At 45.0% G+C, this 16,557-nt stretch overlaps 1 protein-coding gene across 1 annotated transcript in view; it reads right to left on the reverse strand.

Moving 5' to 3' along the window:
- LOC144114534 (hemicentin-2-like) overlaps nucleotides 1-16,557 on the reverse strand; it is a 691,994-nt gene that overhangs the window by 163,573 nt on the left and 511,864 nt on the right. Inside the window, exon 4 of the mRNA XM_077648339.1 lies at nucleotides 8,219-8,341. Coding sequence (XP_077504465.1) covers nucleotides 8,219-8,341 — 123 coding nt within the window. The remainder of the gene's footprint in view (nucleotides 1-8,218; nucleotides 8,342-16,557) is intronic.

Genomic DNA, 16,557 nt, shown 5'->3' on the forward strand with positions numbered 1-16,557 from the left:
TATGTGAAAACAAAAAGGCAAGCTCTATCTTCTCATTTCATAATCGCATTTCTTAATAACCCATAAACAGCTGCTTCGACAACACCACGAACCGCGCTTATACGTAATAAATAGAAGGCAAAGTGTAAATAAGCTACGTCATACACTATCGGGATAGCTGCGCTTACACAAGCTATAATAGAAGTTGGAAAATAAAATTTCAAATACACGTTCAACTCCCTGAGTGCAACTTTTGCCGAAATGCATCCCCAGCGACTACCCACAGAAAGCCGTGCATTGAATCCAGACTGTATTCTCTTCCGTTTGCTACTCCTTCATCTTACAATGGCTTCGCATTGGAAGCTGCCATCTTGAAGAATTAAAGAGTGTCCCGTGTCGTCCAGTGCATTGCTGCGTGCACCACCTGCCCCAGTTGTCAGGTGGCAGAGTGGAGAGAAGGAAACCTCCTCTCCACGTATAGAGGAGAGGAGGGAGAGGTCGGGAGGCGGCTGCCACGAGAAGAACCTAGAGGGTGGCTACCGTAAACGGAGGAGGTTCTCACGTGGGCGGAAGCATGCACAACTGAGGGTACTGGCCACGGGAACAACCCGGCGGATGGCTGCCGTTGAAGGTGGAGGGTCAATTAGCCATCTTTCTCTGATTAATGCGCTGAGCCGGTTGCAGAAGACCTAATGTTAACGCAACATAATCTCATGATGATAATTAGCCGCCCCGCAATGTTTTCCATTAAAGCTCGCCAACAGGGTAACAGGGATAACCTATTTTCTTATCTCTGCCCGGCAATGTATGCAGTGTATACGCTACACATGGTCACGTGTACACTGCACGCTTTTGAGGACCTCTACGCTTTTTATTGTTATGCAGGTGAGCTGGGACTAGTACTGTTATCCATGGACCAAGTCCAGCTTTCTCGGGCAAAATTTTTGAAAATTGAAAAATTGTAAGACACTGTTGTGGAAATATTGAAGGTAATGGTCTATTATTCTGATATGTAGCAAACCTTTTTTTAAGTTTTTCCAGCGATCGCATAGAACAGTTAAGACACCCATAGAAAACCAATGGGGAACGCTTTTGACGATAGCAAAAACCTCAATAGAAAAAAAAAAATACAAGATTGCCGTCGAGTGATCTGCAGATGCATTGAATTTTACAGTGAAATCTTACAGTATATGAAAAAAAATGCGTTCATAAACGGTTTCCCGCACAAAAGTGCATTTGTCCGGAGTTGCTGGGTATGTATGATTCTCTGGCATTGCTCACTGCTGTTCGGTGGTGTAGCCGCGGCTTTCAAGCGTCCGCTGAAAGCGAGCGGAGGATTGTATTTTTGAGGACCGGATATCATCACTGGCTGCGATATGCAGCCATTGGTGAGCCGGTGCGCGCGGCGAGTATCGAAAGCTATTGCCGACGCAAGGAATCGCTAGCTTGTGATTGCTCCGATTTTCCGCTTGCTGCTTTCGTCTGAAGCTGCCGTCACACTGTCGTCGTATCAAATGAAACAGAAAGCGTAATGGATCCTTGCAGAATAGGTCCCCAGAACGGCTCGGGCAGGGCGGATGCAAAAGTATTGCCACAATAAGAAAATGGACGCTTTCTTGCTTTCGCGAAATTACAGCCAACAATACACAGCATTTAAGAAATACCGCGATTATATACTGTTTGTGAGTTTGCGCGCGTGGCGCAGAGTCATTGAACGTGGACAAAGAACACATACGCCCGGCTTGAGAACTTGGCATCAGATGAAGCGCTTCCTTCCAACAATCACGATCAGGACAAAAAGTTGTCGGTTACCACGGAATGTGCGCTGTTACATTGGGATATACATGGACTATTACCACAGCCGCGCTGTCATGGAGCGCTTATCACGCGGCAATTTAGTTCCTTTTCTCAGAAAATGCATGTTGCATTTGCGATGGACGTGCAACAGTGCAACTAAATGAGATCGCTGTAGCGCAGGGCGATGACGAAAGGGACAGCGCGTCGGGCAGATTTCTTCTACGTGAGCGCCCCTTTTCGGGCTGTTCACAGTGACCAGCGCCCCATGTCGCTCGACGGAGCGTATGCACGATACAGCTATGGGCCTGTTATGCTAACGAGGTGCTAATTAAATAAGTAGGCATGCATAGGGAAGAGTCGATAAGGTGCGTCTCTGCATGGCTGACGAGCAGCCGACGACCGACTAAGCTCACTGTTCAAATTCGCAAGTGCGCTCAAAAGTCCATGCAGCGTTCCGCGCGCACGGGAGGTCCACATGAGCTAGCACAGGACCAAGGAAGAGGACTGTGTAGCTGGATGGACGTCTCCAAACAAGCAAAAAAAAAGTAACGAATGAGGGACCCGGATTGCGCATTATCCCCGCCGTCCGACGAGTGTTCAGCACAGATGGTGTCATGTTGAAGGTGATAACCAATGAGGCTACACCCCATTTTTGCGAATGAATATTTTGCAGGGTTGTCACTCTCAGTTACCACTTGTTCGCTCTTTGTGTTTTTCAGAGCGCGTGCACTTCCGCAGTGCCATTGCACTTCTAAAGGTAGACAGAGCAATAAGAAGACTCATGCCCTCGCTCCCGACATAGTATCTGAGTAGCCCATCCGTAGAGCAGTCGCTCTGTAAACGTGGGCGAGAACACGCTGTCGATCGCAAAATTGCGTCACCAAAATACACGCGCTTTAGAAAAGCTTGCAGGCAAAGCGTACAGGCCCCAGTGCAAGCTCCAGTGCGTCGAAATAGCCACAATTTGTTAGGCCACAGAGCTGAGGGTAACTGCGTTTTCGTCATCATAAGAACTGATATGAATATTACTTACGATAAGTTACACGCCTCTTAATAAATACGAAGGCTGACGGTATAGTTAAATGTTTACTATTCAATAATAATTAACCATCTTACTAGCTAGTACGTCTTAGCAGTATTATGATGCGCTACGTCACTGACAATGCCATGCCGAAAAAAGCGCTCCTCTAACTCAAAAAAGCGTTTCTTAAAATTTTGCAGAACACCTTAGGTTAAAGATCCGGAACAGGAATTCCGACCTCACCCACTCGCTAGCGCCCGGGACGTGCTTATGGTTAGAGCATGTGGAGAATATCAAGACACTATAGCTGGACCTGGTGAATAGCTGCGATGACGCCCTACTTTCTCTTCGCGACCTAGTTCCCGCACAATGCATCTTCCTCCTCAGAAGTCTAGACTGCTCGCTCTAGCTATCTTGAAGAACTTTTTTTGAAGATGGGTAGATGTCTACACTTCGTGACACACCTAGCGCACATCGGGCAGCCTAAAGAGGAAACAAAGGTGCTTAAAAATCAATCTGAAGGTTATGAAGAGTCGACCTCCCCTTATTAGCCCCGTGACTCTACCTCGACCCGACATATTAAAGTACTAATGTCTGACGTTTGCCTAGTTGATACCACACTGGCATATTAAAAATAGGGCACCTAGAAACACTATAATAGGAACATTTCAGCGCTTCTATTCGTTTTCTCGTCGTTCTTGTCTCAATGCGCCATCGCTGACTAAAATAGCTATTTCTTCCTTGGTGCAGGGACGCCTTTTGCACATTACTTCAGAGGTAGAAAATGCCAGACACAAGCTAAAGATGAACATGACAGAATAGCTCAGTGGTGCCAGGTTCTCATTTAGCCGGCGAGTGCGGTTTATACGGCGTGATTAATTGTGCTGTTTGAAACGAACTAGTCCATCAATTCCTATTGGCACATTAACAACCTAAACAAATGAGGCAACATTTAGGCAGTGCTTAGAATAAATACAAAACAAACAATGTAAATATTTCGCATCTGTAGCTTCGCCAATAAAATGAAAGCAGAAAGGGACTTACGCACTCTGATATATGCTTTCGCTAAATGCGTGGCTCGTTCCTTCAAACAGTGAATTGTGGAAGAATGTTTGAAGACCGGCGCAGCTGAAGCACTGCGTATTGTTTAAAGGCCGTTTTCCCCCTCGAGCTGAGGAAACCGACTTTATCATCTAGCGATCGCGGCTTAAAACACTGTAGGCCGCAGCTGCGCCGTTCGCAGTTCAATACCGGCTTTAATAAATCAACAGCGTTGCTGCCATAGTATATATATATATAAATATGCAAAGTTTAAAACGCTTCATTTAGCCATATTTTCACTCAAAATAAATCTGTGGGTAAATGAAGCGTTTTCAACTTTGAATTTTGCCTCTAGCAGCCAAATACGTGTATCTCTCTCTCTCTCTCTCTCTCTCTCTCTCTCTCTCTCTCTCTCTCTCTCTATATATATATATATATATATATATATATATATATATATATATATATATATATATATATATATATATATATATATATATATTATTAAGGAAGCCAACAGTCACCGAAATCAAGGTGCACAGGGGAATGTTTCTTTTTTTTTAATATCTAGTGCCAATGAATTAGTTTTTTTAAAGAGAATTACTTATAAAGCAGCAGAAAAAACAACCATGCCGCCGGTGGGATCCGAACCCACGACCTCCGAATATCGCGTCCGGTGCTCTTACCAACTGAGCTACGGCGACGGCTGTCCAATCTGCTGCTTTCGTGGGTATTTATGTTTTGCGTGTAAGCGAACGTTGAGAGTGTTCACCAGCGCCACCCTCGTCCATAGCGGTGGACGTAGCACGTCCTGTAATACCGCAAGTGTGACGTAGAACGTCATCTAACGGCGAGGGCGGAAACTGTGCGAGAGCCCTCTTATGCTACCTATGGCATCAAGACTGCCAGAGCCGAGACCCCCGTTAAGCTATTAGCAGACAAGGCAAATGAAGTGAGGGGCTCGTTTGACAAACATATTAAGGAAGCCAACAGTCACCGAAATCAAGGTGCACAGGGGAATGTTTCTTTTTTTTTAATATCTAGTGCCAATGAATTAGTTTTTTTAAAGAGAATTACTTATAAAGCAGCAGAAAAAACAACCATGCCGCCGGTGGGATCCGAACCCACGACCTCCGAATATCGCGTCCGGTGCTCTTACCAACTGAGTTACGGCGACGGCTGTCCAATCTGCTGCTTTCGTGGGTATTTATGTTTTGCATGTAAGCGAACGTTGAGAGTGTTCACCAGCGCCACCCTCGTCCATAGCGGTGGACGTAGCACGTCCTGTAATACCGCAAGTGTGACGTAGAACGTCATCTAACGGCGAGGGCGGAAACTGTGCGAGAGCCCTCTTATGCTACCTATGGCATCAAGACTGCCAGAGCCGAGACCCCCGTTAAGCTATTAGCAGACAAGGCAAATGAAGTGAGGGGCTCGTTTGACAAACATATCAAGGAAGCCAACAGTCACCGAAATCAAGGTGCACAGGGGAATGTTTCTTTTTTTTTAATATCTAGTGCCAATGAATTAGTTTTTTTTAAAGAGAATTACTTATAAAGCAGCAGAAAAAACAACCATGCCGCCGGTGGGATCCGAACCCACGACCTCCGAACATCGCGTCCGGTGCTCTTACCAACTGAGCTACGGCGACGGCTGTCCAATCTGCTGCTTTCGTGGGTATTTATGTTTTGCGTGTAAGCGAACGTTGAGAGTGTTCATCAGCGCCACCCTCGTCCATAGCGGTGGACGTAGCACGTCCTGTAATACCGCAAGTGTGACGTAGAACGTCATCTAACGGCGAGGGCGGAAACTGTGCGAGAGCCCTCTTATGCTACCTATGGCATCAAGACTGCCAGAGCCGAGACCCCCGTTAAGCTATTAGCAGACAAGGCAAATGAAGTGAGGGGCTCGTTTGACAAACATATTAAGGAAGCCAACAGTCACCGAAATCAAGGTGCACAGGGGAATGTTTCTTTTTTTTAATATCTAGTGCCAATGAATTAGTTTTTTTTAAAGAGAATTACTTATTAAGCCGGATCCTTACTTGCCGGATCCCACTGGCGGCATGGTTGTTTTTTCTGCTGCTTTATGAGTAATTCCCTTTAAAAAAACTAATTCATTGGCACTAGATATTAAAAAAAAAAAGAAACATTCCCCTGTGCACCTTGATTTCGGTGACTGTTGGCTTCCTTAATATGTTTGTCAAACGAGCCCCTCACTTCATTTGCCGTGTCTGCTAATATATATATATATATATATATATATATATATATATATATATATATATATATATATATATATATATATATATATATATATATATATATATATATATATATATATATATGTATATATATATATATAAGAAAAGGAAGCAGTTTTCTCAAAAATTACTCTAGGAGAGACAGAAAGAAGCAGAGAAAGAGGGGAGCAAGCGATATCATCAACAACAATTAAGGACAAGGAGGAGCGAGCATCGGAGTGAACCGTGTCTCCGCGTTCGACCTCCAGCGTCCACGGCCAGAGTGCACGTCGACTCGCGGTTGTCGAAACCGGGCCCGCACGAAAACGAGCCCGCTAGGTAGGGTGACACGTCGCGGCGTCAGGGGACGTTTGCGCCTGCACTCAGCATGCGGGCTCAGGGTGCCGCGACACCGGGGCTGTGTATACTACGCGAGGCGCACAGTACGCCGAGAAACGAGAAACAGAAAAGTGCCTAGCGGGGGCGCGCGCCAGCAAACAATGCGGGCACTTTTCCCCTCGCCGGAGGAAACCTGGCCGCTAACATGGTTACGTACTTAAACATACACACGCAAGCGGCCGGCAGCGGAATGAGCGGCGTCTCTTTTTGGCCCCGAGGACAGTCTTCTTATCGACACCACGGTGTCAGTGACGCACCGCCCCCGGCGCCGATCGAACGGCGGCGGGCCCGCGATGCCACCGGTACACATGTTCCCGGGAAATGAAAGCTGCCGCGCTCCCTGAAACCTCGCGGCGAAATATTCCCTTACGCGGTGATCCCTGCGCTATCTTTCGACCTTCGTTAAGGGGGCCCGATCGTTGCGCGCGGCCCAACGTGATTTCCTTGTCGTCGTTCGCGACGGGTGTAACCATAGGCAGATCTATATACACAGTCCACGTGCGAAAGCAGACTGCCTCGCAAGTGCTTTCTGGCGTCTGGTTCCGCAACAGGCGGCGCGAAACAAGAGATTAGAACGTGGGGCAAGCTGCAATTCTTTCACGCGCAGAACTGAATTAGCACCCGTGAGTGACGACCATGATGCAGTTTTGATTTTTGGGAGCAAGGGTTTGCGAGGTGAAAGTCCTCGACATAGTTTCTTACCTTGTAACCGTCGGTTGTCCAAACATATGCATTGCTTTGGAACCTCCGCCTAAATACAGGACTAAAAGTAGAGGGGCCTTTTTTAGGTCAAGCCCACTCTATACCTACTCCTGATGTGTCTGTAAAACAGATAAAATTATGTAAGGAATTACAAAAGAGAACAATTTTGGCGCCGAATGACATTGCGTATGCATGTACCGGTAGCCATTTGGCTTCAGTATCTAGCTGACTTCATATGTAGAAGCAGTAGTTGCGGTTAACAGGCTGCCAAGTTCCAACACGCTTGTTTTTCTCTCAATTTTGACCTTCTCATCGGTTTCTGCCGTGTTCATTTGCGCTAATGTGTTTCTGTGTCCTACTTCATGTAGGATCAGTGCGTTTTTCTTGGCTAAAGGTTTCAGGGGAACAATCTACATCCCGAGCCAGTTCTCTCGAATGTTTCTCAACTGTTGGCCTCAGGGTGCGTTACCTTGCACGGCGTCGTACTTTATTTTCACCTGAAGACAAGGCAGGAAACCCGTACGCAAAACACTCAGAGATTGTTAGCTTCCTAAGCACTACAGTGCCGATGCCATACAACTTCGTGTTCTTTACAAAAGAAACAGGCCTGCTATATAAGCAACATATGAGCATGGGAGCAAGCAGCTTGGCGAAATAAGTCTGTCCTATTGCCAGTCTACCTGGTACGGCGGCTGAGTGGCTTTGATGTTAGGCTGCTGGTCCCAAAGTCGCGGGTTCGATGCAGGCCGCGGCAGTCGCATTTCACTGGAGGCAGAATGCAAAAAAACGCCTGGGTGCTGTGCGAAGTAAACAAAAGTTAAAAACCCCCAGGTGGTCTAAATTATTCTGGAGCTCTACGCAATGGCGTCCCTCATAGCCTATGTGTCACTGCGGGACGATAAAACCCACCATTTAAAATTTTATATTGCAAGTCTTTATCCTGCACATAGAATTGCGCAGTATGGCAGCATTGGTGCTGAGGCCACAAAAAATGAGTTCCTCTTGATAATGTCAGCAGTCTAATGAAGGACACTCACCACCCAGAACTTCGCAGAGGAGCACAAGTCGTTCGCCTTCGTTGAAGGGGCCAATGACCGAGCCGGTGGGTTCCTTGACCCCGTTGTGGGACACGTAACGGATGACAGGCTTCGCAGGTGGCACTGCAAAGGCAAGGGAAAGGAAAGGGTTATTTTAGAGCAAGTTTTAGGGAGCGCTTTGTTTCACATCTATTTCCTTGAAGTGTTCGTCATTCAGGTAGAATTTTGCTTAGCTTAATTACTGAGTATACGTGCGATTAAACAGTATTGTTAGCGACCAGCGGTCAACAGCGCATTGCAGCACTGGTCAGATTAGTCCACACCAGAAGGCACCGGAGAAATGTAATTTCCTGTCGTAAGCCAGTACAGAAATTATCCCTCTTCTTTTGTTTGTTCCAGCGCTGTAAAAGGTTGAGGTTGAGGTTTATTTTCCTTCAAAAATGAAAGAGGTAACTGCGACAAAAGGCGGTAAAGCCTGAAAGGCGGAAAAGCGCAACGTGACCTAACCAAGAGCCTCTATTGCACGTTGATATGTTCTCAGTTCGCTGCAAAAAAATAGGTGCGACTAAATGCACTGCTCACAGGTGTTGCAGTTTTCTATTGGATAATGGCCCCTTCGTTGCCGTCAGTGACGCAAATGCGAAGTGATGACCCCTTTCTTCTAGGTCAATCTCAGCGCAGCTGCACTCCAGGGAAGCTTTTGCAAGCGGTGGCGGCGGTCAGCCCCATGCCAGTTGCACTGCGTTGGCTTACGATGCTTTTTTGAGCAAGTCCTCGTCTAGACGCTGTCTAAACTATGTGCCGCAATATATTGTAGCTGAAGTGAAAGCCACAGCTGGACCAAACTCTTAAACCACATTGACAGTAAGAGTGCCTCTAGTTGTACTCGGCGCACTCCGCTAATCCTGAAAGCCGGGCGTACAGTATACAATGCGTCGGCTGACAAGTTTTTCTTAGAAGTGATGATTGCTGCAAGACACAGAAGGAATGAACTATGTGAATAGGGAAAGATTTGGAGAAAGGATGAAGTCTAAACGACCCAGACGATGGGATCCCCGTCCAAGCAGCATAGGAAAGACAGAGAGATAACTATTGTTTTTCAACTCATCTCCGAGCCCAGCATAGAAGGCTGCGCTGGCCTGCGAGGGAACAGTTTCTGCCAGCTTCTGGATTCTCAGCGTTGGGGAAAGTGCGTGTTGGACCTGTTCTGACAGCCCTTTGTTAAAACGCACCAACAGCTTTGAGAATTGTGCCCATGGTTTGCTGTGGGAAATTTTAAGACGAATTATACATTGGTGAAACTGCCATTGGTCAGTCACTGCGAGGAGGTGCAACGACAGAGCCTGATAATTTTTATTTGCGACATCTGTAACGTTTTGTTATTTTTCTTGAACGTAACAGTTAGCAATGGACCATGCCAAAAATATCAAAAACGTTACTTCTTGGGCCATTTGGGGCATGTTGAACTTGAAAAGGGGGGCACTAGCGGAAACAAAAACACACGTACGTAAGACAGGTGCTACACAGAGACGTACGCTGGATATTCGACTGTGCTTTATTTTCCAATAAAGCGCAGCTAACAGTTGAGTGTTCGTCCGTGTGTAACACCTCTGGTTTGTGCGGACGTGTTTTTGTTTTCGCTGGTACCCCCTTTTTCTATTTCAAAAATATCACTTCAATTTGCAATGTTACCCTTATTGCAAAATTTGCGGTTAGTAAAGAAAGTCTGATTTTAATGTGAAATCACTCGTTCAGTAAAACCTTATTTCAGAAATTTTCTCCTCTAAGACAGAGTTCATTTATCAGGTAGGCGCTGAGGTAATGCAAGTGTGTTCTGCTAACACACTTTATACGCACACACGTTCTTAAGGGTTCCTTAGCGTAAAATATATATTATTTCCTACACATTGAGATTGTTTCCACTTGGCAATGAACGAGTAAAAGCAGTTGTCTTTCCGTGAAACCGTTACACGTGAGCGATTAGAAGCCATTTTTAACATGCAAGTTGTCAGCCTTCGTATTAAGGTATCAGACTAAGGCATGTGTTAACTTCAGCACTTTTGGGCTTGTTTTTCCCTCTGTTTTTCTCTATGACTATCTGGAGCAATCTTCTAGGGCACGTGGTTACAAATGCGATCATATATAGAACAACGAACTATATCTCGGAAAAACAGCACTATTCTCACTTTTTCCTCTCCCTAACTCATATCCTACTGCCCTCACTCTGCTAGTGCAATCCTTTGCAACTGCATACATTCAAGTCGACAGGGCTGAGTGTTAGCTCTGCATAGTTGGGCTCCATCGACAGCCTGTTCTTTTGCATGATCCCGCCAACAGCATCATTACTGCAAAGTGTTTTATGGCATGCGAAGCATTCTCGCTTTTCTTTGTGCGGTTATGTTTTGCATTTCCCAAGCAAACCATTTGTTTTGCCAAGCGGATTTCAGTTTTTCTGTGTCCCAAGGAAATTTTGTTTAGACAACTGGGGCGATTTTCACCACGATTTGAATTGTTTTCCTCTTTAGGTTCCAGCTGAAATGGCATTGTCCTTCAATCTGCTGTAGGTGTAGTTGCATTAAAGAGATCCTAAAATGATTTCGATGGGCATATTCTAGTGCAACAGATCTCTAGAGATGGCATTTGTGGGTAATTGTGTCAAATTTGAAAGCTATGCGCGCACCCTATAATTTAGAAATATTGTTTAAAAAATCTCATGCATGTGCTCGCAGAGTTTTCTAATTTCACTTGAATACCCACAAAGCCCACCTGTACAGGTCTGTTGTACTAGAATATGCCAATCTAAATCCTTTCATGGTTCCTTTTAAGGCTAGGTACTCGTGTAGAGATGTGAAACACTAGAGTAACTGCAAAGAAAACGACGCAAAAGTATAGTAAGTTTTGCGCTCTGAATGAAGTAATAATTCGGTTGCTAATTCCACCATGGGACTAGCTCTCTTTCTAAGAAATAAACGTGCAGTAACTTGACTTGCGCCACTACATGTTATCTCAAATTTTCCAGAACTAGTGTACAACTAACTTGGTGCAAATTGAGGCTGTTAGAAAATCCTGTTGTGGCTCTTTACGCCGATGTCTCGTCTTCGGGCAACGCACCACCCAACAATGCATCCCAAATGCACGAAACTTGAGAGGCCTGGAAGCTTTGCTTGCAGAAAACGAACCTGACTAGAAAAATTAGAGATCGCTGCAGCGACCCGCACTGGGAGAATGCGAAAGCATGGACGCCACTTCAACACTCGTTGCCTCTCTTCACGTGACGTCTAAGCGCTTTTGTTGTCATTCGTTTCAGTTTTTCGGCATTTTTTCTATTACTTATTTTATTTTTACTTTTACATCAATTAACTCTTTTGAACCTGGTTTACGCTTCCTTAAACTCTTTTTTTTCGTTTTATACTCTTCCTACGTCCGAGTCTGTTTTGACGCCCTCCCACTGCATCGACGTACATGTTTATGCGCCCCTAAGTACTCCACATCACGAAAACTTTTTCCTTTGATTAATTACCGTTCATTAATCATATTTTACTCTATTTCAAACCTTCATGCGGCTTGGTTGCGTAGTTTCTCACAATTGCGATGTCCACGACTGTTTTGACGTCCGCCCACTATATCGACGTCCTGGACTATTTCGACGTCTAATCGACTTTTTCGCCTTTAAATAATTAATTACTCCACATCAATCAAATTTTACGCGAATTGATATTTTATCACCCTCTATATTATACAATCATTTTTTTTACTCCTAACACCTCCTCGAACGACGCAAGGGCTGCCGACACGCTTTGCGTCCACTTTCTGCGGATACGAAACCGCGAACATAGCCAAGTAATGCTTTCGCATTAATAAAGGCAAAAAGCCTGGACAGTTGTTTTCTCTTGCTCTTTCGCCAGATGATTTAAGTAGGTGCTATTGGGCGTTAATGAGAGCATTCTCAACCATTTAGGGGACTCGCTGCTAGAGAAAGAAAAAAAATATGCGGTGCATGCCAGAGACTATTTGGTGAAGTTTACTAATGACTGCTTCCATGAACTTACGTATACAAGGCGAACACTGCATTTCTGCTTGAGGTGAAAAAAATTTTTGCCTTGGATATGAAAAAAGAAAATATCTTCCAGAACATTAGACACTTCCTAGTTGTTGCTTCAGTAGGAGAGTATTACTTTCTACAAGAAGGTCATGGCGCCAGTGTCATATGTCACTTCCCTTCAATTCAATTCCAGTTACTAGGAGTTGGACATGAATTGTGTACTGGCCAATTAAATAGGTGGTGTGGTAAAAAGCAATATTGGAAAGCGGCCCTTATCTGAAACGCAGGCAGCTGAAACAGGCAGCTATCATACCAAAAAAAAAAGGTATAGCATACACGAAGCATTCGCTATTATTTAAAAACACGCATACATTCTCCAGCGGTATGCATCATGACGGTATGAAACGAAACACAATCTGTGGACAAGCAAAAACTTTCTTTTTACACTCAATTATGACAGAATTTTTTTTTAAGAATTTGCCTCTTTACGAAAAAAATTATGCAATATGTATATTCTTCAACCGAGTACACATCAATCTCACACAACGGACCCAAGGAATAACCGATATCGCAAGAGTACAATTCAGGACAAAACGGGCAAGTGCTCCTCAAGGAAGGCCTCTAATAAATAACGTCCATCCTTTGTTATGACCGTCGCTGCCTTGCACCTCGCTGCCATTCGCGGTGCCATGCTAGCCGAGGCAAGACAGCTGACCGCGACGTCTTGACAATAGGTCGGTGCCATTGTTAAATACCTTTTTTTTTTTTAGGCGGCCGCTTAATTTCTGAGTTGCATCCCTCTGTAGTGTTCGCGTTTGAATCCATCCCGGTAGCGCGTGCAATATTCTACACAAGTTTCCAACCACAGAGTTTGTTGCTTGTTGTGCGACAGAGGTCTAGTAGTATCTCGGGCACTTTGAAAACTGTGAAGATATGAGGAGGGAAACTTTGCTTATTTGACCGAAATTTGGAGCGATTGAGATGCTACACAAGCCTCCATGCATGGCCCCGAAGCCAACCAAGTGATCTGAAAACGTTTCGAAAGGTCAGCGCGAATCTTCGTGCGGGAGATTGGCGAAAAGAAATCCTGTTTGTTTAGATACTAGGAGAGCTGGAGAACTAGCATAAAGTACTTAAGTGGAGACAACTATCCCCGAACACTGTATCGGTCGCCTTAATGTAAGGACCTAGGTGCAGCCACGTAGAAATCCATGCTTAATTGTTGATATCGAGGGTACCGCATTGTGATTCATGCAAGTTAGTTCAAGCAGACTCTCTCTATGATAGTCGGGTTAAATGGTTTGTCATGAGAGAAAGCATATTACATGGTTTATGGTTTATGGCGTTTCAACGTCCCAAACCGACTCTGGCTATGAGGGACTTTCGCGGGCATTTACAATGAGCGAGAAAAAGCTGATCTGTAATAGATGGAAAGTTATAAACTGTTCATTCGGACGTTTTGCGGTCCGTTCTACACTTTCTCGTTCGACTTTTTTGCCCATCTTCGTTGCTTGCGAAGTTGGCTAATTCATTTCGACTAATTATGTAATTAAGCGCAATACAGAACTAGTGTGACTTGCTCCATACATTATCCAGCAGCATGCATTTGGTCAGGGCGTCTTAGAGTGCCTCGGCGTGTAATTAAATCCTGGATAAAGTTAGCTGGTACACTCTGTATAAAAAAATATTCTATCAAATTCAATATGACACTAAAGCGATATTCGATAGAGTGGATGCTGTCGCTTTCTAATACTCTTGACCGGGCCCTAGCAACGGGACATCACTGATGTGAGCTCTCCGCTAGAACATTTGTTAGACCTTGCTTTATTTGGAACTGCACTGAAACTGCAGTAGCTGTTATTCGCCTCTAGAGTTCAGTAGTATTGGATCGTCGCACTTTGAGATAATGCTAAAGAGACCTTTGGATAGGATTTCTCTACTCACTTTCTCTACTCTTCTCTACTCACTTCGCAAGTAGGCCCTAAATCTCGCCACCCTCGTGCGGTCACGTGCGTGCACATCAATAATGTCAGAAATTTTCTCGTCTATTTTTCTCCTCTTTTATCAGGGTGACGACCACACACTTCAGCAGCTCAGCTTGATAGAAGCACTTTGTTCAAATAGCCATGTAAGCGTGCGGTAGCAGCTTTGTGCTACATCTTCCCATGCATCGCAGAGAATGTAGCTGCGCTCCGTGTTTAGCACCCAAATTCTAAGCACTCGGGAAATAAAAAAGATGAAGAAGATTATTGTCAGGGGCATTATCTGTATTATCTGTACAATTTATGTCTGACGACCCGCGGACAGTTCGTTCGGGCGTCCAAAGAGAGAGCCGGCAGCCGTGCTGGTTATGTGCCCGAAGCTGCCATTTAAATCCCCATCTTTACAAATGCACCGACCGGACAATGGTTTCTAACCCGTATTAACACAGTCCTACTTCAGGAAGCCGACACAGCAATGGCTGTCTTTTTTGACGGCCTTGTATTAAAGCAAAAAAAAAAGGTTCGAATGACGGTACTCCGGATTTATGAAATTACCACCGCGCTAAGATGTCACTGGCCTTAATCAGCGTTTGACGCGTCCACACCCTGGCATCGCTTGCTTTTTTCTTACTCTCCTTACACACATTAAAACGTTGCGGTCAGGGCTACTCCCGGAAATGAGGAAACGTCCGGCTGCGCTGTTTGCTTGGCCGTCGTCGCCTGATGGCCATGACGTAAGTTAGCCCAGGTACAAGTCAGCTCCTATAAAACTACGAACACATACAACTGCAACACTCTTTCACACAGTTGAAAGAAAGAACGCTTCAGAAAGCAAAAATGTCACGCCCTATCTTCCCACATGCAAAAAAAAAAAACGACGTTCTCATGCTTAGAGTGATCGCCTTCATCGTGTAAAATATTAAAGGCTCCAACATAAACACTTAAAGTATTAAACAAGGAATTTTGTGGAAATACCCAAACGACCAAAACCAGCATAATCAGGTGAGCTTGGCAGCCTTTATTTTCTTTTGAATTATCGGCAAAGGTAGAGTACTCTGTGAGAGCACGTGTTTGACCTCTTGAGTGAAGAACGATGTCTAATGGAATGGAGAAGCAATCGACAGCTGATATTGGCAGTGTACTTAGAGCCTCCATATTAGAAATGACAGACCAAAATTTCTATTTTGTTTGAGTCATTCTTGGAGGACAAACAATTATGCGCTATTTAGCAACTAAATGCTCTGCCGACTGAGGCATCCTACTATTCACCTTCAACTTCGTAACGAACGCTTTTCAAATCTATAGGAGACCCTTTAACGCAATAATGTAAGTGTTTGGAGTGGTTAGGTACTGCGTCTTTTCTTCAGACTGGCGTGTTCTTTTGTGTTGCTTGGCAGCGTTAATTTTTGTTCATCTCCCTCCCCGAGGAAAAATTTCTTTGTAAGCAAACTCTGAATACAACGTTCACATTTCTTTGGGAGAATTACATTTTTTTTTTGTATTTTGATCATAAAGGACACAAAAACTGAAGAGGACACTGAAACTCCGCCCTTAAAGGTATGACGCATTAGGGTTAATGGCTCCCTTCAGCAGTCTGTGGACCTCTTCGCGTATCACTTCGTAGACAAGGACACCGGTCTTTCTTTTACCTTCACATAACGCCTAACCTACCATTAAGAGCACAATGCGATAGCATTAGAGATCCCTACCGCGCAAGTACTCCTTTGCCTGAGTCCTGCCAACGTGTCCATATATGCGGAATTGGTCATTCTCGACTTTAAACCCATAGATCACAGAGAGTCATCATACCACTCCTGGAGCAGTGGTGCAGTGGTCAAGAGATGGGCCACTGCCCCGGCAGGTGGCTGTTTCAAATACAGCCACCGGTGAGGCTGGTGAGACCCATGTTGCTGTTCCAGAGCAACCTCTCGCGACCAATCCTTAGCTTAACTGCCATCTGCCACGGTGCGCAGGTTGCCACCTACACGATGGGCAGGTTGTGATGGCGTCACAAGGTCACGGGACCTAGGTGGCATGTGGAACACCTGCTTTTCTCGACGCGCCGCCGAGATAACGGCTGAATAGGACCCTTAGCGCTATCGCGTTAGAAACAATAAGACGCACGCGGACATGTGCGCGGCAGAGGTACAGCGCTGGATACGCCTGTAAATAGTCAATGTGGCAGCAAGAAATGGCGAGTATTTTACAGACTGTTTCAACTTTCTCGGCAAAGGTTCTATGCAGTAGCACAGCACTCATAACGGCCTTTTCTTCTTTGTTCACGGTGGATCTCAACATCTTTCCTCAATTCCAAA

The sequence above is a fragment of the Amblyomma americanum genome, chromosome 1 (assembly GCF_052857255.1).
Source record: "Amblyomma americanum isolate KBUSLIRL-KWMA chromosome 1, ASM5285725v1, whole genome shotgun sequence".
NCBI classification, from domain to species: Eukaryota; Metazoa; Arthropoda; class Arachnida; order Ixodida; family Ixodidae; genus Amblyomma; species Amblyomma americanum.